A 24,768-nucleotide genomic window follows, 5' to 3' on the forward strand; every position below is an offset into this window, starting at 1 on the left:
GAATACATTTCACCACCGAGCCTAAATGTCAAAGAATCCACTGATCAGCTGCTGATTCTTTTTTATTTCATTGATTGGAAACTGTCGACACCAGGCGAGTTTGTCGAATATGTCTTTTTTTGTTTTTTGTGATGAAAGTTTTATCACCCTCTTCATGCACACTAAGCACATGTTTAAAGACTTAAACAGAGCCCCCAGAATGTGAGGGGAATTTGCCTTACCTGAAGTATACAACTGTGTGCAAGGCGAATTGCAAAGGACCTTTTTTTTAACCTTTTATTTTATTTTTATGTTGTTTGTGTGTTTCAGAATTTTTAGTGAAATACTCTCACTGGTCCTGATGATATGGAAATTAGTGTTTCCCTTCAATGATGGCTAGTATTGGTTTTAGTTGCTGTTCTGTAAATTGTAGAGGACGACAGGAGACTGAGAAAAGAAAAGATCTCTTCATTTTTTTACGATCAAAATTATAATCACTGTATCTTTTACAAGATACACCTTTTTCCAAGGAGCAAGAACCCATTATAAGGGCACAATGGGGTTATGACTGTATTTTTAACTCTAAAAATAGTCAATCTAGATGAGTGGCATTTTTATTCAATAGAAATATGGAATTTAGATATTACAATTTGTGAAAGACGTTTAACATTAGTGAATATGTATGGCCCAAATACAGATTACCCTGAACTTATTGGAGACTTAAATTTTATGTCTGGCGAGATTTCAACCCTGACAGTAAGAAAATTACTTGGCACAAAATGTCACCACTAAAGCAAGCAAGATTGGATTATTTTTTTTTATTTCTGAAACTTTATACCCTTTTATAACAAATGCTAGGATTAAACCAGGATGTAGAACTGATCACTCTATTATTGATATTGACATTTCATTCAAAGATAAAAAAAACCAAAACGTTCTACTTATTGGAAATTTAATACATCATTACTGACGGACAAAAACTATGTAAAGGAAGTCAAAGAAACTATTTTGAAAATAAAAACTCAATATGCTCTGGACTATCAAGATGATATTGTTGATATAGAAAACCACTTACTTCAATTTAACATTAATGATCAATTATCTTTTTCAACATTTTTAATGGAATTGCGAGGTAAAACAATTTCCTATTCAACTTTCAAGAAAAAGGAAAGAATTGAAAAAGAAAAGAATTTATTAGAGGAAATTGAATCTGTTGAGAACTCGCACACTATTACCTATGAATTGTTAGAGGAAAAAAGAAATGAGTTAGAAGATATAAGGAAACATAAAATGGCAGGTATAGCTATTAGATCTACAACTAAATGGATAATGGAAGGTGAAAAAATTAGTAGTTATTTTTGTAATTTGGACAAAAAGGAATTTTGTAAGCAAATCAATGACTAATCTGGAACTAAAAATTGGCTCTACTAGTAGGGATAGTACTGAAATAATTACGGAAGCTGCAAACTTTTATGAAAATTTATATAGTAGCAGAGAAGATTGCATACATGATCTTGATCTAGACTCTATTCTTGACAAAAATACTTTACCAATTTTAGACAAATTGGCTAATAAAGATTTGGAGAATATGATTACTTTAGAAGAATTAGCTATAGCATTAAAAAACATGCCAAATAAAAAAGCCCAGGTTCAGATGGATTTCCTTCAGTATTCTTCAAGTTCTTTCGGAAAGATATAGGACAATTATTTTATTGAGATCTCTAAATTATGGCTTAAAGACAGGAGAATTGTCAGTTACTCAAAAACAGGGGGTCGTTGTTTGTTTCCCAAAGGGTGACAAACCAAAACGTTTTTTGACAAATTGGAGACCTATTTCATAACTTAATGTTTCTTATAAATTAGCCTCATCATGTATTGCAAATAGAATTAAAGCAAAACTTCCATTTATTATCAATGAAGACCAAACTGGCTTTATGTCTGGCCGATATATTGGGGATAACATTCGTTTGATATATGATATGTTATCGTATACTGAAAAGAAAAAAATACCTGGCTTACTTCTTTTGATTGACTTTGAAAAAGCCTTTGATTCTATTGCTTGGTCTTTCATTGATAATTTAAGAAAATATATTTCTACTTTTTATGTGTATATTAAGAGTGCTATGTCTATAAATGGTAACATGTCCTCTTGGTTTAATATTCAGAGAGGTTGCAGACAGAGTGACCCACTGTCTCCTTAATATTTATTTTATGTGCAGAAATATTGACGAATTTGATTCGCTCTAATGCTAATATCAAAGGTATTTTTATTGAAGACAAAGATTTTTTTATGTATCAATATGCTGATGATACTGAATTACATTTAGATGGTAGTCAGTTCTCCTTTGAAGCTAGTATTGAAACACTTAATTATTTTGCAAATATTTCTCGTCTGAAAATTAATTATGATAAATCTCAGGCAATTTGGATTGGTTCCAAAAGAGGTTGTAAAGATAAGTACATGGAGAATTGTCCAATAAGCTGGAACCCAGAAGTATTTAGAATTTTAGGTATTAAATTCTCAGTTGATTTGAAAAAAATGTCAGACTTAAATTTTAAAGATAACTTGTATGAATTGAAAGTAATAATTCAGAAATGGATGAAAATAATTATTACACCAATTTGCAGAATTGTAATTATAAAATCTCTACTTGTATCCAAGCTTACCTATTTGTTATCATCATTCCCAGATCCCTCCCAAATATTTCTCAAAACATTAAATGACATGCTATTTAAGTTTCCGTGGAACGGAAAAACTTATATAGTTAAACGACTAAAGGTCTGTCAACCTGTTGAACAGGGAGGGTTAGGTATGATTAATATATTTTTTAACACAAAATCTATTAAGATTACTTGGATAAGGCGATTATTATGTGGAGATACCAAAAAATGGAAAGACAGCCACAAGGCTGTATTTCCTTTTGTTAATGACCTCGAAGAGTTTGGATCTTGTTTTATAGAAAAGAAGCTGTGTTTGTTTTATAATATATTTTGGAAAAACTGTTATGAAGCTTTTGTAGATTTTGATAAGAAGATTGTACCAGATACTTTCAGTAGTTTTTTAGCTGAACCTATTTTTCTCAATCGCAACATCAAAGTTAATAAATTACCAATATTCTTGAAAGATTGGGTTGATAAAGGTATCACCCAAATAGCAGACATTGTAAATCATAATCATGACTTCATAATTTTTGAAGAATTCAAAGACATGTAAAAGATAAAATCATCTTTCTTGGCTTTTTATGGTAATGTTTGTGGTATTAAGAGATATTTGACCAGTTTGAATTTGACTAAACTCCCTACTGAATCTGTAGAAGAACATCGCTGTGCTATTAAAAAGTACAGGCTCTAAATATATTTATAATATTCTTGTATTTGTTGATATAAACAAGAGGCCAGGAAAAGTGTGAGTTACAGTTTGGAAATTTGAATGGAATATTCAATTAAGCCTTTTAAAGCAACACAAGAGGTGAAATTGCGTTGGTTTCAGTATCGAATCATACATAGCATACTTGAAACTAATTCTTTGATGTTTAAAATGAATATTTCTGATACCACGCTTTGTTCTTTTTGCAAATGTTATGATGAAACTATTGTACACCTTTTTTTGGAATGTGAACTTGTACAAGTATTTAGGAAAACCTTCTTAGATAGGATAAATAAATGTAACCATGTACATCATATGAAATTAAGTGCTGAACTTGGATTATTTGGTGTTAAAGAAAATATTGTTACTGACAAAGTTTTTGATCTTCTTATTCTAATAGCTAAATCTTTTATATATTTCTGTAGATTAAAAAACACACCAAATCTTTGCTTTGCAATATTTCAAAAAGATGTTTGTCTGAGATACAAAATTGAGAAGAATATAGCCTTTACAAATGGTAATGTAGCAACATTTTATAAATCATGGATCTTTTATCACATATTGTTTGAAGAAGCAGAACAGCAATAACATATGTATCTCTTTCTCATATTTGTTTCCGGCCAGTATCAGTGTTCGAATAATATTTTGAATGCTTGACTGTGTGTTTGTTTTGTTATATTTCTTAAAAATCACCTTGGCACCATTTCCAATACTTGTATTTAATTTTTCCCAAATGTATACATACAGAATTGATATTAGACGATGATTTATCTCATGGATTGTTTTCTTTTCACAAAGAGGTTCAAGCTTGCCATATTCATTTGCAGTTTAATTAGGCCAGGTCATGTCATAGAAAAATTGAACGAGTATCCGCTATCTTGGCAAATATATCACACTGAAAAGTGAAAACAGTATTGCACTACACCCGAAATACACTCGGAATTCCGTGAGATGTGCAGCATGTGCTGTATCTTCAGTTCGTAGGTCGAAGAAGTCTTAATAAGCAATCTCAAGACATTAATTTACTCAGAGGGACAGAATACCGTTCTGCACCAAAGTTACTGTCGCTTGTGTCAGGTGCGCGCCACTTTGATATATTTCCTCCAGGTGAAGAAGTTAAGCTTCTTGGTCGCCGAAATGGCGATGCCACAGGCGTTAACCAAGGGGACTAAGGCCAAGGGAAGGCACATTATGGAACCAAGGGTGGACAGTCGACTCACGAGACTCGAGACCCACGGTCACACTCTTGGTCGACGCCTACCAGTGTCCACTATAAAGGATCTATGTACAATACGACTCATGTTTGATCCCATTTTGCCAGTCTGTGGCCTTGTTACGCCATTACTTCCTTGACATGAAGTCATCCCTGATGTCTTGGGGATAGTTTTTTGAAACGCTGAATCTTTATGCATAGATCTAAAAATAAAGCCGAATATTTGCTTGAGACATCAAACTGTCAGCTTTATCCATAAATATTAGTTTGATTGTTTGTGTGTTTGTTGTTTAACGCCGCACTGATCATCATTATCCAGCTGTATCCGTCTGTACATAATCGAGTCTAAATCAGAAAATACAGTGATTGAGCATCGATCCACGCAATTGCATCTGATGACTTGTATCAACATGCCTGACCATCTGATCCCGTTAGTCGCCTCTTATGGCAAGCATGGGTTGCTGCAGATATATTCTAGCCCGGATTTTCACGGGTGATCACAATCAGTGTAAGGAAATCTCCGTTCACAGACATAAAAACTCGCAAATATCTTTGAAACTGACCACGTGCGCCGCTGATTTCTGATGAAGTAATTTGTGTTACCATGGTCACGTTCACACCCATTGTGACGCTTTGATTGACAGACATGCTTTCAGGTTTGATTGCTGCTTTGGCAATGGTATTTTGGACTTCTGGTTTTGTTGCTGTAGTTGAAACGTTAGTAAACCTCGATACAAAATACCAGCCCCCACACCCGAATATCAAACGGCTGGTCCCTGAAATGGAGCATGACTTAGGTACGTTTTTAGCCCTAATTAATATTTTACACGGGGATATGTCTTACAGATTATCAGTAGGAACTATATCGTTAAATAGCATCATTGAACAGCTCAATTTCACTCAAGCAAATTGTAACATAGGTTATATAAGTGAAAATCAAACATATATTGAAATTTAATTTCAAATATATACATTGAAGTGAATTAGAAAAGTGTCTGATAACCTTTTCACCGATACTGCTTCATCCATTTGGGCAATCGTGAAGTCAGAAGATAAGATCACGGGCATGGGGCACAGGAACCGTTATCTACCATACTGTTGATCATATCAGTGTTGAATGCAAAGAATTCGACTTATTATTGCTATATTTCACGTGCTGACTATACACATCACGATCTTTCACTCTGCCAAAAGAAATGACTGGTTATGAACAGTTTGCGAAATCACTGTAGAGAAGAAGGCAGGTAGTATTTGCAGTCCAAGCAGTGGGTACACGATCCTTTAAAAGTGAGTTTCTACAGCTTTCCGAACTGTGGGTTACAATTTACAGTTTTTTATCACGTGTATATATAGAAATCTTGACGATGCTATTCGTGATCACCTTTGCACCTAAAAGTGCTTGGATGCTCGTTTTCTAATGTGACAATAACATATGTGTTCTGATAAGAATTTTAATCAAATAGAAATGTTTGGTGCGGAGGTGTACAGCTGCCACTAAGTCTGTCTCGCCAGAGGACGTAGCCATGTTGGTTTTACTTTTGCTTACGTTTGGGGCTTTTGGGGTAACATCAGGTGAGTGTCTACTGTACTGAGACTTGGGAACTAACCTCAAAGGTGAGGTGAGGTGAAATGGGGTTTAACGTCGCGTCCAAGATTATTGCACTTATATAGCCACGTGCATCTACGTGTGTGTGTGTGTGTGTGTGTGTTTGTGTGGCTGCTTGTACTAGTCCGGACTGATGTCGATTGATAGTGCTGGCTCACTGAGATACCATGCCGCAGTTTAACATGAATACACCACTCAGACACAGTATACTGACTCCGAGCCGATCAGTCCTTGTTTTAGCCCCTTAATGCCGAGCGCCAGACAGGGCAACAACAAGTACTTTTGGTATGACGCGGTCGGGGATCGAACCCCGTCCAGGCGGACGCTCTACCAATCTAAATATTTAATGTTTTATTGACGTGTATGTATTAACGAGGTCATCCAAAGGTTGATTTGGGAATATTGTGTATTGTGTGATCTTAGAGTGAGTGAGTTGTGTTTAACGCCGCTTTTAACAGTATTCCAGTTATATCACGGCGTGTCAGCTTAATGTGGGAGGAAAGCCCGAAGTGATGCAGGTCTCAGACGTTTACCACTTCGGTGAAACCCACGAGCACGGGTATGGTGCTGACAAACCTAGAAACATAATCGGGGCAAACCGGGATTCGAACCCACAATCATACTGGCGTGCCCAGGGAACGCAACTCTGCAGACCGAATTCTCGGCGCCTTAGACGACTGGGCCACCCGTGCCCCCTGTGATTGTAGAACTAGAACCGTATGCATATTAAATTTGAACAAACTATACAAATATATGATTTGAGACCACACGTGTTTTAAAATAAATAAAAGACAATCGGGTTTCAAACGGAATCGGTATGTGTTAATGCATCATTATATAATGGTTTCATGTAACGTACTGACTACTTTGTTCCGTTTTAGGCTCAGGACAATTTGAAGGAACATCCTTTTTGCTGAGTTACACCCCAGTTCAGACTAATCCTACAACAGGACTGGAAAGAGGGTATCTATATGTGACGGCCAATCATAATGGCACTAGCTGCAACGTGACATCTGGCACAAGTTCAAGCACCATACAGGTTGATAATAGCTGGTCCCGTTATATATTACCCGAAACAAACAACGTTAGTACAGCTGGGATCAAACAGAAAAGTGCAGTTGAAATTAGTTGTACAGGTTTTGTTCAACTGTATGTATTGTTCAAGACAGAAAGTGGTTATTCAGAAGCTTTTGGTGTCATGCCGGTGTCATCACTTTCCACTGATTACATCGTGCCTTCTGTGACTCTTAACCCGACTCTGTCCATAGCTGCAGCCTCTGACAACACGGCCGTGACAGTGCTCTTCTCATCCAACTGTTTCTTCAGTTATGAGAACAACATATATGCTAATAGAGACAACATTTCAGTATTGTTAAACAAGCGGGATGTCTTTCACATTGCACCCGATGCCGCCTTCCCAAACGCTAATGCAAGCAATCTCTGTGATTACCATGGAACACGTGTCCTAAGTACAAGTCCGGTGGCGGTATTTTCTGGCTCGGGTGTCCTTGGTTATCCTCAACACCATGGTGACAAGGTATTAGACCAAGTACCGCCTGTAAGTTCTCTAGGAAATGATTATGTAATTCCTCCACTTGATCACACCGACTCGTATCAGGTTCGAATAATTGCGCCAGTGAGTAACACATCCATTACTCTGACTGATGGCAACAGCAGTTATTCATTCTCACTACAATCTGGACAGACACATGTCACAGACTATAATCCTGATGCTGTGGTTGTCCTGACAAGTTCACAGCCTATTATTGTACAAAGAATCGCAGGATCTGATGCAACTTATACAGTTTTCTCTTCAATAGTACCACCCATCAATAGATACGGACATGCATATACAATTCCAGATGTCCAAGGTTATAATGGCGCCTTCGTCCGTTGCCTGAGTATTATAATAGACAGCAACTGTATAAATCAAATTAGCATTAACAGTGGCTGGCGGAACATATCTGTTCGTGGTCATCAGTATTCGGTTACAACATTACTGGCTCCGGCTTCTCTGAACCATCTGAATACTACACCTGAGTGCAGGTTCGTCGTCCAGGTGTATGGACTCGGGTCAGCTGAAGGCTATGGATATTTTGCTGTCCCAATATCAGCTGGTACCTCTAATGAAAACAGTAAGTGAATAAATCCTGTAACCAATTCATTTCATTTTCTCGTAGCTTATGCGCAAGTATTCCATTGGATTTTCTGTTCCAAACTCGATTATCTACAGGCAGGCTGTCATATAGCTGGAATATTACTGAATGTGGTGTTAAACGCCAAACAAAACCGCCATATATGGCAAAGTAGAACTTGACAACACATACTTTTTTATTAAGAATTCATGAATGAAGTCATAAATGATATCACAAATTCAAATACGCATATCATTAAACAAGAAGATATATAAACTATATGATGATAGTACAAATTCTGTTTTTAGATATGCAAACCAATTTGTGATATACTTATTCTAAAATTATGTTGTGGCTGCTACAGGTGCATATCCGACTATATAATTTTAAATTATCCTCGCTACTTCAAATCTTGATCCGATTTCCCCCGATTTTTTAATTATAACTGTTACATATTTGTGTACAATATTCTTAATAATTAATACCCCTTTAACTAACAAAGACCTGTCTTGTATCTCATCTAGATCTACTGGATGCGTTTACTTTGGTCTGTGAGACTAACAGCTGGATGGTGGAAGTGAACAAGGACACATTTGTGGACAAGTTTGGCAGACACTCGTTCTCAAACATCTATATGTCTACTCAAATCTGTCATGGTGTGTCCAGTGGCAATAGTCTAGTGTTCAACTACACCTACACTGATTGTAATACGCATATGCAGGTGAGTGTGTTAGCGTTGGGAGTAACATGCAGGTGGTATCTTTAGTGTTGGGAGTACTATAGAGCTATGTTGTGGATGTTTGTTGGGGGGAGGAATATACAGGTATGATGTGGATGTTTGTGTGGGGAGTAATGTACAGGTATGATGTGGATGTTCGTGTGGGGAGTAATGTACAGGTATGATGTGGATGTTTGTGTAGGGAGTAATATACAGGTATGATGTGGATGTTCGTGTGGGGAGTACTTTACAGGTATGATGTGGATGTTTGTGTGGGGAGTAATATACAGGTATGATGTGGATGTTTGTGTGGGGAGTACTTTACAGGTATGATGTGGATGTTTGTGTGGGGAGTATTTACAGGTATGATGTGGATGTTTGTGTGGGGAGTACTTTACAGGTATGATGTGGATGTTTGTGTGGGGAGTACTTTACAGGTATGATGTGGATGTTTGTGTGGGGAGTACTTTACAGGTATGATGTGGATGTTTGTGTGGGGAGGAATATACAGGTATGATGTGGATGTTTGTGTGGGGAGTACTTTACAGGTATGATGTGGATGTTTGTGTTGGGAGTAATATACAGGTATGATGTAGATGTTCGTGTGGGGAGTACTTTACAGGTATGATGTTGATGTTTGTGTGGGGAGTAATGTACAGGTATGATGTGGATGTTTGTGTGGTGAGTAATATACAGGTATGATGTGGATTTTTGTGTGGGGAGTACTTTACAGGTATGATGTGGATGTTTGTGTGGGGAGTACTTTACAGGTATGATGTGGATGTTTGTGTTGGGAGTACTTTACAGGTATGATGTTGATGTTTGTGTTGGGAGTAATATACAGGTATGATGTGGATGTTTGTGTTGGGAGTACTATACAGGTATGATGTGGATGTTTGTGTGGGGAGTAATGTACAGGTATGATGTGGATGTTTGTGTTGGGAGTAATGTACAGGTATGATGTGGATGTTTGTGTGGGGAGTACTTTACAGGTATGATGTGGATGTTTGTGTGGGGAGTAATATGCAGGTATGATGTGGATGTTTGTGTGGAGAGTACTTTACAGGTATGATGTGGATGTTTGTGTGGGGAGTACTTTACAGGTATGATGTGGATGTTTGTGTGGGGAGTATATACAGGTATGATGTGGATGTTTGTGTGGGGAGTAATGTACAGGTATGATGTGGATGTTCGTGTGGGGAGTACTATACATGTATGATGTGGATGTTTGTGTTGGGAGTAATATACAGGTATGATGTGGATGTTTGTGTGGGGAGGAATATACAGGTATGATGTGGATGTTTGTGTGGGGAGTACTATACAGGTATGATGTGGATGTTTGTGTTGGGAGTAATGTACAGGTATGATGTGGATGTTTGTGTGGGGAGTAATGTACAGGTATGATGTGGATGTTTGTGTGGGGAGTAATGTACAGGTATGATGTGGATGTTTGTGTTGGGAGGAATATACAGGTATGATGTGGATGTTCGTGTGGGGAGTAATATACAGGTGTGATGTGGATGTTCGTGTGGGGAGTAATGTACAGGTATGATGTGGATGTTTGTGTTGGGAGTAATATACAGGTATGATGTGGATGTTTGTGTTGGGAGTAATATACAGGTATGATGTGGATGTTTGTGTGGGGAGTAATATACAGGTATGATGTGGATGTTTGTGTGGGGAGTACTATACAGGTATGATGTGGATGTTTGTGTGGGGAGTAATGTACAGGTATGATGTGGATGTTCGTGTGGGGAGTACTATACATGTATGATGTGGATGTTTGTGTGGGGAGTAATATACAGGTATGATGTGGATGTTTGTGTGGGGAGTAATATACAGGTATTATGTGGATGTTTGTGTGGGGAGTACTTTACAGGTATGATGTGGATGTTTGTGTTGGGAGTAATGTACAGGTATGATGTGGATGTTTGTGTGGGGAGTACTTTACAGGTATGATGTGGATGTTTGTGTGGGGAGTAATATACAGGTATGATGTGGATGTTTGTGTGGGGAGTAATGTACAGGTATGATGTGGATGTTTGTGTGGGGAGTAATTTACAGGTATGATGTGGATGTTTGTGTGGAGAGTACTTTACAGGTATGATGTGGATGTTTGTGTTGGGAGTACTTTACAGGTATGATGTGGATGTTTGTGTGGGGAGTAATATACAGGTATGATGTGGATGTTTGTGTGGGGAGTAATGTACAGGTATGATGTGGATGTTCGTGTGGGGAGTAATGTACAGGTATGATGTGGATGTTTGTGTGGGGAGTACTATACAGGTATGATGTGGATGTTTGTGTGGGGAGTAATGTACAGGTATGATGTGGATGTTCGTGTGGGGAGTACTATACATGTATGATGTGGATGTTTGTGTGGGGAGTAATATACAGGTATGATGTGGATGTTTGTGTGGGGAGTAATATACAGGTATTATGTGGATGTTTGTGTGGGGAGTACTTTACAGGTATGATGTGGATGTTTGTGTTGGGAGTAATGTACAGGTATGATGTGGATGTTTGTGTGGGGAGTACTTTACAGGTATGATGTGGATGTTTGTGTGGGGAGTAATTTACAGGTATGATGTGGATGTTTGTGTGGAGAGTACTTTACAGGTATGATGTGGATGTTTGTGTGGGGAGTACTTTACAGGTATGATGTGGATGTTTGTGTGGGGAGTAATATACAGGTATGATGTGGATGTTTGTGTGGGGAGTAATATACAGGTATGATGTGGATGTTTGTGTTGGGAGTAATGTACAGGTATGATGTGGATGTTTGTGTGGGGAGGAATATACAGGTATGATGTTGATGTTTGTGTGGGGAGTAATGTACAGGTATGATGTGGATGTTTGTGTGGGGAGTAATGTACAGGTATGATGTGGATGTTTGTGTGGGGAGTAATGTACAGGTATGATGTGGATGTTTGTGTGGGGAGTAATGTACAGGTATGATGTGGATGTTTGTGTTGGGAGGAATATACAGGTATGATGTGGATGTTCGTGTGGGGAGAAATATACAGGTGTGATGTGGATGTTCGTGTGGGGAGTAATATACAGGTATGATGTGGATGTTTGTGTGGGGAGTACTTTACAGGTATGATGTGGATGTTTGTGTTGGGAGTAATATACAGGTATGATGTGGATGTTCGTGTGGGGAGTACTTTACAGGTATGATCTGGAAGTTTGTGTGGGGAGTACTTTACAGGTATGATGTGGATGTTTGTGTGGGGAGTACTTTACAGGTATGATGTGGATGTTTGTGTGGGGAGTACTTTACAGGTATGATGTGGATGTTTGTGTGGGGAGTACTTTCCAGGTATGATGTGGATGTTTGTGTGGGGAGTAATGTACAGGTATGATGTTGATGTTTGTGTTGGGAGTAATGTACAGGTATCTCAAACTATACCTCTTGTGTCATACAAAACGTCATCATTTTTCGACGAGGGAGGATGTAGACAAGGGGATCCGATTTCCCCATATTTGTTTCATTTTGTTGCAGAAATCCTTGGGATAATGACAAGATATATTACAAATATAAAATGTATAGTTCTTGGAGAAAGTGAGCGCGGAATAGGTCAATACGCAGATGACACCGAACTCTTTCTAGACGGCTCAGCACCGTCTCCAATGAAGCAGTAAGCAGTGGCATTAATAGGGAAAGTAACTGTAATGAAAATTTTAGCTTTATAGGAAAACGAAAGAAAAACAAAAGAAAAAGAATATACCTAGTTAGAAAATATAAAGACGATATGTCTTTAAACCAAAAGGTTACCATCTTCCTGGCTTTCCCTTAAAAAATATTTTCCGTTTGGGCGTTAATATTCCAAAAAAATCCATATCACCAACCCATTTTGGAAAGACACATTAGACTATTTGATCACATTAATAAAAACCTACGTAATAAACATAACGACCAGTTTAATGGAACCATTGTGGTACAATCATAAATGTAACTTTCCGGATTTTATTATTTGTAACTGGTATACAAGGGGTATTTGCCATGCAAAAGATTTATGTGCCTCTAAAGGCTTTATGCCATATCTGAGCTGAAAGTAATGTGTGGCATAAAAGGAACTTTACTAGACAAGAACCGTTTGCTCTTAAACATCACTAGGCCATGGAAACATATTGCTAAAAATATGAACACAATGCAATTAAACATTTTTCCTCCGTGGTATGATTTATTCAAAGACAAGCAAAGGTTCAACGATATTTTATGATAACCTTGTTTCATTATCTAATCTTCCAGAAATTTGTTATTGATTTAACAATCAAGTTTATTGGAAATATGCATTTTTACAATATAGAAAATCAACAAAAGATACTATTTTTCTTTCAAATTCCTACACAAAATTATATTCACTAAAAAAGGAGTGTTAAAGTTGAACTTGATGGACAGAAACTTATGTTCATTTTGCAATTCAGACGATAAAAACATTGCTCACATATATTTAGTATCTTCTTATGTTAAAGAGTTCTGGGATTTAATGCTTTTAGAACTTTTAATGTTTTTTAAAATGTTATTTTCGAACATGTTATTATTACAAAACAACATATCTATTTTGGAGGTAGAAACAACTGCTTGTTTAATCAGTTATTGATATAAGCAAAAAGACGCATTTACACATATTAAAGGAATAAGACCACGTTTTAAATCATATAGAAATATACTGAAAGACATTTACAATGTCGGGTCGTTCCTTGCAAGAAGAAAGCGAACAATAATTTCTTTTACTAAGAAGTGGAGTTGAATGGCGAAAACCAGGCAGCAGTACATAAAACGTACATCGGAATATGATGTTACTGTAATGTTACACGCCGTTAATATTTTCTCATATTTACCATGTAATTTGATGCCTCTTATCATAGGATGACTATGAACACAATGCTATGTATTAAATAATTAATTTTTAAAAACAAATATAGGGGTATATTGTGAATGTTTTCTGTGGGGTAGTGTCGTGTATGTCTTTATGTTTAGGGGATAATATACGGGTAGTTTTGTTGATTTATTACTTGAAATGATTACAATGGAGGTATATTATTCATTGTGTCATTTTTTAAAATCAGTAGTACAGGTGTGTTACGGGTGTTCATGTGGGGAATAGTATACACCCTTTTTTTAATTTAGTCTTTACAATTTACAGAGAAAACTAATTGATCAGAGAACACTAACTATACATCAGTCTATATCTATTATAGATAATAGCATCGCCTATTGATTCATGGAGGACACAGTTTGTGTCACCCATATTCCTGGATTATAGTTGTTTGGTATTTTTGTCACAGGAAAATGACACCGATTACATTTTCACGAACTATCTTGTTGAGTACCACGTCGATCCTGTAACACACCTCGCTGACGGAGTCCTGTGGCGCTACGATATCCAGTGTCTTCGTCCTCGACACGAGGTGGACTTCGTAGCTATTGCTCCAGTTGACGTCAGCAACGCCATCCATGTCCAGTCTTCAAGCAAGGTCAGCGGTCATCAAGCGGAGATCAGATTATTCACAGATAGCAGTTTCACCAATCAGATGACAGGGGACCGCCTGACTGTAAACGTGGGGGCCCGTGTTTACGTTCAAATACAAACTAAAGGTACTGCAGGTGTTAAACTGCTGGTCGACAACTGTCACGTTAGTCCTGACAACAAGAGAGATAACTCGACCATGGTTTCTCTTATCCAAGACAGGTGAGAAAATACCTTCATCTCATGAACAAAGTAGCATTGATGTAATAAGGGATCGACTTCCCCACCACCAACATGCCACACACACTTACCCATCCCCAGAATATCGGTCCCTAAGTATGATTGAGTGAGTGAGTGAGTTGAAATTTTAAGTCAAATCGGCAATATTTCAGCCATATCGTGACTATCAATGGTTAAATCTAATAAATACAATTAAACTTATATAAAAACCTGCCAACGAAGGACATCAAAATTACTAGACTTATCACAGAAAATGATTTGAAAACTAGCATGGAAAAAAGGATAACACTTATACCTAACAATTATATGATAAAAACGGGCTATAGATCGCCAGCCACTAAAGGGAGATCACCATACTGGGGGCCATGGGGGCTTACAGTACCTTTGCTACCTGCATGAACCCCAGCATTTACATCATCCCTTCAGGTGTTGGCGATTATTGGCAGAGTTAGCCTGACATCTCAAAATGAAACATATTCTACGATTAAAAACATGGTAATTTACCTTGAAAGAAGTGGAACTGACGTACCCTCTCAGGACAATAATTTTACAGTACTTTAACCTCCCTCGAGGATACAGCCACTAACAATCTCAGTTGCTAATTTAATCTACCAATCATAAAACATTTATATCTTTCAAGACACAATCAAATTTTGCAAACAACTCTATTTCCTTTAAAAACCAATGATTAAACGAGAATTGATACTGTTAAAAAGATCCTTAATAGATAGCGATTTGAAATATTTATCCCTTGGGATGGCAAAATCAGTACAGTCAAGCAGGACATGCTTGACTGTGATTCTCTCATCACAAGGGACACAAAATGGAGGATCCTCACCTTTCAATAAATATTCATTTGTATACCTGCTCCAATACGACATCCTCGTATTATGACCTCTTCAAATCTGGACTGACAACCCAAGTAGGTGTTGCCAATAGTTGGTTTAGTTTCATGTAATTTATTTCTACCTTCTTGAGTGTCCCACTTCTTTTGAATCAGATCACGGATATAAGATCGAAGTATGAACGTTGATGACATTTTATGTAGATATCCTTTTGATTTTAACATTGAACACGTACTTGCCCGTAGATGACCTTAAACAATGTATATTGATCATAGGGACCTGCTGACTAAATAACATATTTGTACACCGACCTTGAGGTGAGGTGGGTGAAATGGAGTTGCACTTACATAGTGTGTGTGTGGCTGCTTGTTCTATTCTGGACTTTATAGTGCTAACCCACTGAGATACCATGCCACAGTTTAACATAATGTCCACAGTGTTATGTGTAAAAGGGAGGCACGGGTGGCCCAGTTGTCTAAGGCGCCGCGATTCGCTGTGCAGAGTTGCGTCCCTTGGGCACGCCAGAAACCTATGATTGTGGGTTCGAATCCCGATTCGCCCCGATTATGTTTCTAGGTTTGTCAGCACCATACTCGTGCTCGTGGTTTTCACCAAAGTGGTAAACGCCTGAGACCTGCATCATTTCGGGCTTTCCTCCCACATTTAGCTTATACGCTGAGATATAACTGGAATACTGTAAAAAGCGGCGTTCAAACCAACTCACTATGTGTAAAAGATATAGTAAGTTTATTTCTGATGATTGTTTGTGACAGCAGATTGTAAGATTGCCCTAAGAGGTCGAGCGTGTATGGGTAACACCACAAAAACCTCATCGCCACGATTGAAATTTCTATCTGTACTTTTTTTTGGGTCATAGTTGGTTTCATTTTGTCCTGCGATCATTTCATATTTTCCTAAATCTAACAACAAAATGATATGCGCCAACTTGTCAAAATCACCACTGTTAATTTGTAAATAACAACACAAGCTAAATGGTCAATCAACAATTTATATTGAAACACAAGCTGGTGAGCTGAAGGCCAGTCAGGATGAAGTTTACAGTTTATGCATAAAAGGCAACATAATGGGTGATATATGTGGCGACAGCAATAGTTAACAGGTTCTATTACATAATGGCAACAAGTTGTCACAGCCGGATGTATTGAATCAGTGTATGGCGTAGGTGTTTTCAGATAGGAATCCCACTGAGTAGGTAGATAAGACGCAAGTCAGATCGTAGAAGATCTTGAATCGCCCTCCTCTTGCTCTTATATGGATACAGCTAGCCTTCTAGAAACTGTTTCCTCGCGAAACATCTTGCAGAACGTAGTCTATCCTAGTGTCGATACACAAAGGCTGATTATTCTCAATACTCTGGATGTCGGATTCCCTCAATAAATGTAGAAACACCAACAATTTTCGATTTTTTAATCTGCTGCCACAAACAATTATCAGGCATAGACTTACTATATCCACTGCCACATAACACTGTGGATGAGTGGGACATCCGTGTTGAATCTCACTTGGCTAGCACTTTAAAGCTTGCATTAGTCCGCATTAGTACAAGTAAACAATCTTGAATGCGACGTTAAACCCCATTTCACCTTCTGGCATTGTGACTTAACGAATCTCACCATTACCTGTTTTAGATGCGAGTCGAATCATTTTGTGCACATCCTGGGATCTGCCGACAAGGTCACCCGCTTCTATTTCGACATGTTCGAGATTCCACACACGAACGACTTTGTCTACGTTACATGTGACGTCAGCTTCTGCGATGTAATGGATTTCTCAAACGAGTGTCAACACGGTTGTCTCCAAACAAAGCCATGAGTCGGACACAGTATATTCATTCTTTTGTTCAAATGGTTATGGGTTTCCAAGAGATTCAATGATGACGTTTTAACTCCACTTTCGGTATTTCAGTTATATCACAGCATGTAGGCTTAATATAGAAAAAAAAGTCCAAGTTATTCTGGTCGTAGACGTTGAGCACAGTAATGGCGAATATGAGCTGTGCCGCTGTGGACAAGTGTGTCATTGGTACATGGACACAGTGCCATGCTTCATCAAGGTCACTCGGGATATACTACTCGTCAAAACAGCTTGTTCATTTGAGTATTTAAAATTGGAATTATACGATAGATACCTTTTCCTGACCTCCACGTAAACGTCAAGATCACTGGAGGGTGTATTATGGAACATGGCTCAAATTTTAGGAAATTGTGGCATGATTAAGAAAACCCTAAGCATTTTCAAATCAGTTATGAAAGATTATAACCAACTAGATACTTGTCAAATGTCATATCCATGTTTAAGGTTTTTTCACTCATGAAATGTCTTGTAAATAGTTTCTTTTAGAGGGTATTGTCAAAATGGTATCTGTACTTCGTATTAGCAATACAACCTAATTTGCATCAAATAATGTTTTGGATGATAATGAAGTTGAAGGACACTCAGTATGAATGAACTGACAAAAATGTTTGTCTACACTTTGAGTATTTATAATTGAAATTCATTGAAACTGAAGACACATTAGTTTCTAGGGCAGAATGCTTCAGTAACTGTACTATGCGCCACAAATGCTTTCATTTTTAATCTTCTGGCAGCTCCACATTGACATTGAATGTCCAGGTCGTCAATCTGGAAGTGCTTATAACTTTCTCATTCGGGTAACTAAAATCATGGCACTTTCAGTTTCAAGTTGTACTGCATGTGGCTTATGTTCTTCCAAACCGCAAATCGAATGATGTTTCAAACTGGAAGTGCTTTTGACACTGACATTAAGGTGGGTACCGGCAAGGACCTTTCTGTTTCAAATTGTACTGCGTTGGTCATGTGTTTTCCTAAATGCGGAAGTGATGCCATCAAGCTGGCAGTGCTTAGGCATCGAACTAGTACCTTGTTCTGCATTAGGTAACATAAGGAATCAAAGATGAAGATAGATATTGTTTGGATTGGCTGTCGTGTCAGTTTAGTAAGTAACAATTTCATGTTTCTTCCGGAAAATGGTTGGAATTGGGTAGCTTGTGTTTATACGTATAATGCGAACACGTTTCTAGCTTGAATACAGATAGTAAAGGGGTTCATAATGTTGCTGTTGGTGTACCTTAAGTCAGAGCGGATGATTCAAGCATTTTTGCTGTTGGTTTACCTTGTTAGCCCTCAGTCACACCGGGAGGCTCCAGCAGTTTTGCTGTTGGTTTAACGGTGTTTGCCTTCAGTCACAACGGGAGACCCCAGAAGTGTTGCTGTTTGTTTAACGGTGTTGGCCTTCAGTCACAACGGGAGACTCCAGCAGTGTTTCTGTATGTGTACCTTGTTGGCTCCAGTCACAACGGGAGACTACATCAGTGTTGCTGTACATGTACCGTGTTGGCTCCAGTAACAACGGGAGACTACAGCAGTGTTGCTGTACATGTACCGTGTTGGCTCCAGTCACAACGGGAGACTACAGCAGTGTTGCTGTACATGTACCGTGTTGGCTCCAGTCACAACGGGAGACTACAGCAGTGTTGCTGTACATGTACCGTGTTGGCTCCAGTCACAACGGGAGACTACAGCAGTGTTGCTGTACATGTACCGTGTTGGCTCCAGTCACAACGGGAGACTACAGCAGTGTTGCTGTAGGTTTATTTACCTTGTTTGCTCCAGTCACAACGGGTGATTCCAGCAGTGTTGCTATACGTGTGCCTTCTTGTCCTTTAGTCACAACGGGAGACTCCAGCAGTGTTTATGTAGGTATACCTTGTTGTCCTTTAGTCACAACGGGAGACCCCAGAAGTGTTGCTGTTGGTTTAATGGTGTTGACCTTCTGTCACAACGGGAGACTCCAGCAGTGTTTATGTAGGTATACCTTGTTGTCCTTTAGTCACAACGGGAGACTCCAGCAGTGTTGCTGTACATGTACCTTGTTGGCCTTCAGTCACAACGGGAGACTCCAGCAGTGTTTATGTAGGTATACCATGTTGTCCTACAGTCACAACGGGAGACTCCAGCAGGGCAGGACATGCTCACCCGTTTGTGTACACCTGAAGGCATTATCATAATATTACAAATGTATTGTGTCTTGTAATTTGATGTTTGCCTTTGGTTTGGAATCTACTTTGTTTCTTTCAGTGGCGTGATTGATATGGAGTTAAACGCTCTTTTGAAGAGTATTTTAATTAATATCACGGCGGGTCATACATATGATAGAGGATACCCTTAAGTCAGACGTTGAGTAGGGTATAGTCCAAGGATCATGATCGAACACACGACCAGCGGATACTGGTATATAAACGTTGTTAATTTAATGTCAAATTGTCTGAATATTGATATGTAATTCGTAACTGTCGATATTTGTAAACGACTTGGGTTAGTTGGTTGGTTATTTTACGCCGCACTCAGCAATATTTCAGCTATATGACGGCGGTCTGTAAATAATCGAATCTGGACCAGACAATCCAGGGACTGACATCATGAACCTCGATCCGCGCAATTGGGATCGATGACGTGTATCAACCAAGTCAGCGAGTAAACGACGTGGGATGTACATACTCTGATTGTCATTATTGCATTTATATATGTCGGTGATCGGTGGAAATTGCACTTGCTGTTGTCATTTGAACCATAGCATGTCTTGGCAAAGTAAACAGGTGGTAGATATTGGTTGAGGAATATCTGGTGGTTTGTTTCACGAGGAAAAACACAATAAACTAGTACATATTGTATACTTTTCTACTTTTTATGTGTATTTGGGTCGTTGTTATTGGTACATTTGCTGCTAGAATAACTGCTTATCCTCTATTTCATCTATTTTCCTTTTACATGTAGACATGCACTTGTATAGACCTATTTGAAGATCCGGGGTAGAATAGGTCTTCAGCAACCCATGCTTGTCGTAAAAGGCGACTATGCTTGTTGTAAGAGACGATTAACGGGATCCGGTGGACAGACTCGCTGACTTGGTTGATGCATGTCATCGTGTCCCAATTGCGTGGATCGATGCTCATGATGTCAATCAGTGGATTGTCTGATATATATCAACGTTTCAAACAATTGCCATTTATTAAACAAAAAATAAACAACAAACAACATGGCGGGGTCACAATCTAACGCAGACATCCACAAACAGCATGGCGAGGTCATAGTCTAACGCAGACACCCACAAACAGCATGGCGAGGTCATAGTCTAACGCAGACACCCACAAACAGCATGGTGAGGTCATGGTCTAACTCAGACACCCACAAACAGCATGGCGAGGTCATAGACTAACGCAGACACCCACAAACAGCATGGTGAGGTCATAGTCTAGCTCAGACATCCGCAATCAGCATGGTGAGGTCATGGTCTAACGCAGACATCCACAAACAGCATGGTGAGGTCATAGTCTAACGCAGACACCCACAAACAGCATGGTGAGGTCATAGTCTAACTCAGACATCCACAAACAGCATGGTGAGGTCATGGTCTAACTCAGACATCCACAAACAGCATGGTGAGGTCATAGTCTAACGCAGACATCTACAAACAGCATGGTGAGGTCATAGTCTAGCTCAGACATCCACAAACAGCATGGTGAGGTCATAGTCTAACTCAGACATCCACAAACAGCATGGTGAGGTCATAGTCGAACGCAGACATCTACAAACAGCATGGTGAGGTCATAGTCTAGCTCAGACATCCACAAACAGCATGGTGAGGTCATAGTCTAACTCAGGCATCCACAAACAGCATGGTGAGTTCATGGTCTAACTCAGACATCTACAAACAGCATGGTGAGGTCATAGTCTAGCTCAGACATCCACAAACAGCATGGTGAGGTCATAGTCTAACTCAGACATCCACAAACAGCATGGTGAGGTCATAGTCGAACGCAGACATCTACAAAGAGCATGGTGAGGTCATGGTCTAACGCAGACATCCATAAACAGCATGGTGAGGTCATAGTCTAACTCAGACATCCATAAACAGCATGATGAGGTCATGGTCTAACGCAGACATCCATAAACAGCATGGTGAGGTCATAGTCTAACTCAGACACCCACAAACAGCATGGGGAGGTCATAGTCTATAGACATCCACAAACAGTAACAGAATCACTGCCATAGATCATATGCAGTTTTATAAGCCTGTTCATGTCATACAAAAACTGTAGAATAGTCAAAACAGTATTGCACCACACCCGAAATACACCTCCCTGTTCCGTACTATCGGAATTCCGTCAAATGCACGCATGCGTTGTATCATCAGTTCGCGTGAGCTGTTCGTCAGTGTAAGAAGTCTTAATTAGTCATCTAAAAAAATGTAACACTAGAGGCTGTGTAGAGAGGGGGGCTTATTGTGATCATCAGAGGAAAACTGTTCTTGATCACTGATAATAGGAAAGAAGACACCCTCCATGCGTTCTTGTAATTTATGACCAGGTGATGGTTATAGATCAGGCAGTTCTGAGGTAAGTAGCTCAGTTTTCTTCTGTTTCATTTTTCGTTATGGCTGGCAAGGAATTGGGAGAATTTTTGACAGGGATAGCAGGACAAATAACAGGGCTGTTAGCTAATCTGTCGACAACTTTAGGAGCGCAGGGAATAGCGCAGGTTATTAAAACCTTTGAGGGGGAACCTACGAAATTTCAGGAATGGCTGAAAAACATTGAAAAATACGCGGTACTAACAAATGCAGATCAGGAAAGAATAAAACTGATGGCCTATCAGTCACGTTCAGGGGCAGTTAGCGATTTTATTCATAGGTATCTACAAGATCATGATCAAGCATCATGGCAGGAATTAAAGCATGAATTAACGAGGAGATTTGCTGAAATAACGGACCCAAAAGTGCGTTCATGTTGTTGAGGGCCGTAAAACAGAAATATGGTGAAAGCGTGCAGCTGTTCGCAAAACGGTTGCTGAAGCTTGCCAAATGGGCATATACAGGTTTAGGCAGGGAAGGGAATGCTGCCGCGATAGAGCACCAATTAGTTGGATTTTATATAGATGGTTTGGCCTATGATTACTTAAAAATGAAAGTGATGAGGGAAAACCCACCAAACCTAGCCACGGCCGTGACATGCGCTACGCATGAACAGAACTTACGTGCTAGATTTAACCTGAGACTAGAAAAGGGAAGCAGATCAATGGACCACCAACGTAGGGAACAGCCTATGGAGGTCGATCATTATCGTCCTATGGCTAAATGCTTTAAGTGCAATCGAACAGGGAACAGGACTGTAGGTTAGACGAAAGGACTAGGTCAAGTAATAGGCCCAGCGTCAACGCAGTTACAAATGATAGGGGAGGGACTCCCGATAGACCGATGGCCATGCTGTGTTGGGTGTGCAATCAACCAGGTCATTTCAAAAGGGATTGTCGAAACAGAGCCAGGAATTATGGGTTGAACTATGGAGCATACAGGGGGCAACATAACAAAAGTTTAAACTGAAGACTCCTTCTCATAATGAAACCGCTTGGAAGGAGGAGGAGGGGACAATATATAGTATAAATTTAGTTGGTAGCCCGAGTTCGTGACAGGAAAACAACAATACAGATGTTTAATTGATTCTGGAGCTGAAGTTTCCATTATCCATAGAAGAGTTTTTCATAAGCTAAAAGGGCTCTATGAATAAGGTAAGAAAAAGGTTTCACTGCAATCTGTGAATGGGAATGACTTAGAAGTAGATGGTATTGTAACATAACATTTAAGATGAGAGGTGTGGCGTTAAGTCATCAATTTTATGTTGTAAGCAACATTAATAGGAACATCATTTTGGGGAGGTATTGGCTGAAACAAAATGGTGTCAGGCTCTACTACGACCTTGGTAGCTTTGGAAGGAGACCTGCACATTGCCTCCATTATTCGCCTGGCTGGGGACACCATAGTAAAGCCTCAAAGTAGAAGTCTATGCAGGGCAAAAGTTAAGCAAGGGCCATATTTTTCTGACACAACTCTCTACCAAGTGTCAGCTATAGGTACTGGCTACTTGTCAAGTGAACCCGGACTAATGATCACTAAGTCATTAGCGCGGATGAATAAAGATAGGAACGTACCAATCATGATTGTGAACACTACCAACAAAACGTTAAGGAAAGGCTAGAGAATTTGCCTGAGACAAACCTAGTGACACCAGCAGACCATTAGGGCACTCATCCAAATCGCCTCTCGATGACACATCACAGGATGTTGACACCCCACAAGTGCATAAAGAGAAGATACAAGGCTTAGTAGATAGACATAGAGATCTTTTTGCAGCAAGCGATTTGGACCTAGGCCATACAAACACGGTCCAAATAAAAATTGACACAGGTGACCATCCCCCTATCAAGTTGAGGCCATACCGGACACCACTTAACAAAAGAAAAGTGGTTGACAAAGCCATTAATGACATGTTGGATGCAAAGATCAATAAAAGATCAAGGTCTCCATGGAGTTTCCCCATTGTAGTAGTTGACAAGAAAGATGGCAGCAATTTTTTCTGTGTCGACTTCAGGTCACTGAACAAAATCTCAACGTCTCTCCCACTGATTGATGACATACTTACACAATTGGGGGATTCTAGGTACTTCACCACCCTCGATTTGAAGTCTGGGTATTGGCAGATTTTGATGGACGAAAAGGATAAGGAAAAAATGGCATTTGCATGCCATCGAGGACTGTTTGAATTCTCGGTCATGCCATTTGGTCTCTGTAATGCTCCATCAATCTTCAAGGAACTCATGAATGAGGTAATACAAGACATAGAAGCGTTTGCCATAGCATATCTAGATGACATCTTGATCTTTTCAAAAACTCTAAATGACCATATGTCTCACATCCAAAGTGTTTTTGATCGAATAAGACAACACTCGCTAAATCTTAAACTTTTCAAGTGTCACTTTGGCCAATCTGAGACAAAGTACTTAGACTTCGTGATCAACCAGAATGGGATCAAGCCTGAGGAGCAGGAAGTGGAAGCCATTCGGTCGATGGGAGCCCCAACATCTGTCAAAGAGGTCAGAAGCTTCATTGGTATGTGCAATTATTATCGTCGCTTCATTCCCAACTTCTCAAAGATCACTGAACCGGTTGTGAGGTTAACAAAGAAATATGCCAGATTTTGCTGGACAGAAGAATGCCAATGAGGTTTTGATTTCCTGAAACGGGCCTTACGGTGATACCGCTGCTGACGTATCCTGGCCCAAACAAACCCTACATCCTGTATACGGATGCGAGT

The 24,768-nt window shown here is 39.2% G+C and overlaps 1 protein-coding gene across 1 annotated transcript; it reads left to right on the forward strand.

Moving 5' to 3' along the window:
- Nucleotides 1-6,037: 6,037 nt before the first annotated feature.
- On the forward strand, nt 6,038-18,837 carry LOC124138031. Its single transcript, XM_048397650.1, has 5 exons — nt 6,038-6,131; nt 7,047-8,300; nt 8,825-9,021; nt 14,314-14,717; nt 17,230-18,837. Exons 1-5 carry the CDS (start codon nt 6,083-6,085, stop codon nt 17,411-17,413), a joined length of 2,088 nt encoding a protein of 695 aa, XP_048253607.1. The 5' UTR covers nt 6,038-6,082; the 3' UTR covers nt 17,414-18,837.
- The last annotated feature ends 5,931 nt before the right edge of the window (nt 18,838-24,768 follow it).

This window comes from Haliotis rufescens, unplaced genomic scaffold, assembly GCF_023055435.1.
Source record: "Haliotis rufescens isolate VD_foot unplaced genomic scaffold, xgHalRufe1.0.p SCAF_17, whole genome shotgun sequence".
Taxonomy (NCBI): domain Eukaryota; kingdom Metazoa; phylum Mollusca; class Gastropoda; order Lepetellida; family Haliotidae; genus Haliotis; species Haliotis rufescens.

Coding starts and splice junctions, on each gene's coding strand:
- LOC124138031 (XM_048397650.1), top strand. CDS start 6,083: ATGTTGGTTTTACTTTTGCTTACGTTTGGGGCTTTTGGGGTAACATCA. Junction 9,022..14,313: donor ATTGTAATACGCATATGCAG/GTGAGTGTGTTA, acceptor TTTTTGTCACAG/GAAAATGACACCGATTACAT. Junction 14,718..17,229: donor GTTTCTCTTATCCAAGACAG/GTGAGAAAATAC, acceptor TACCTGTTTTAG/ATGCGAGTCGAATCATTTTG.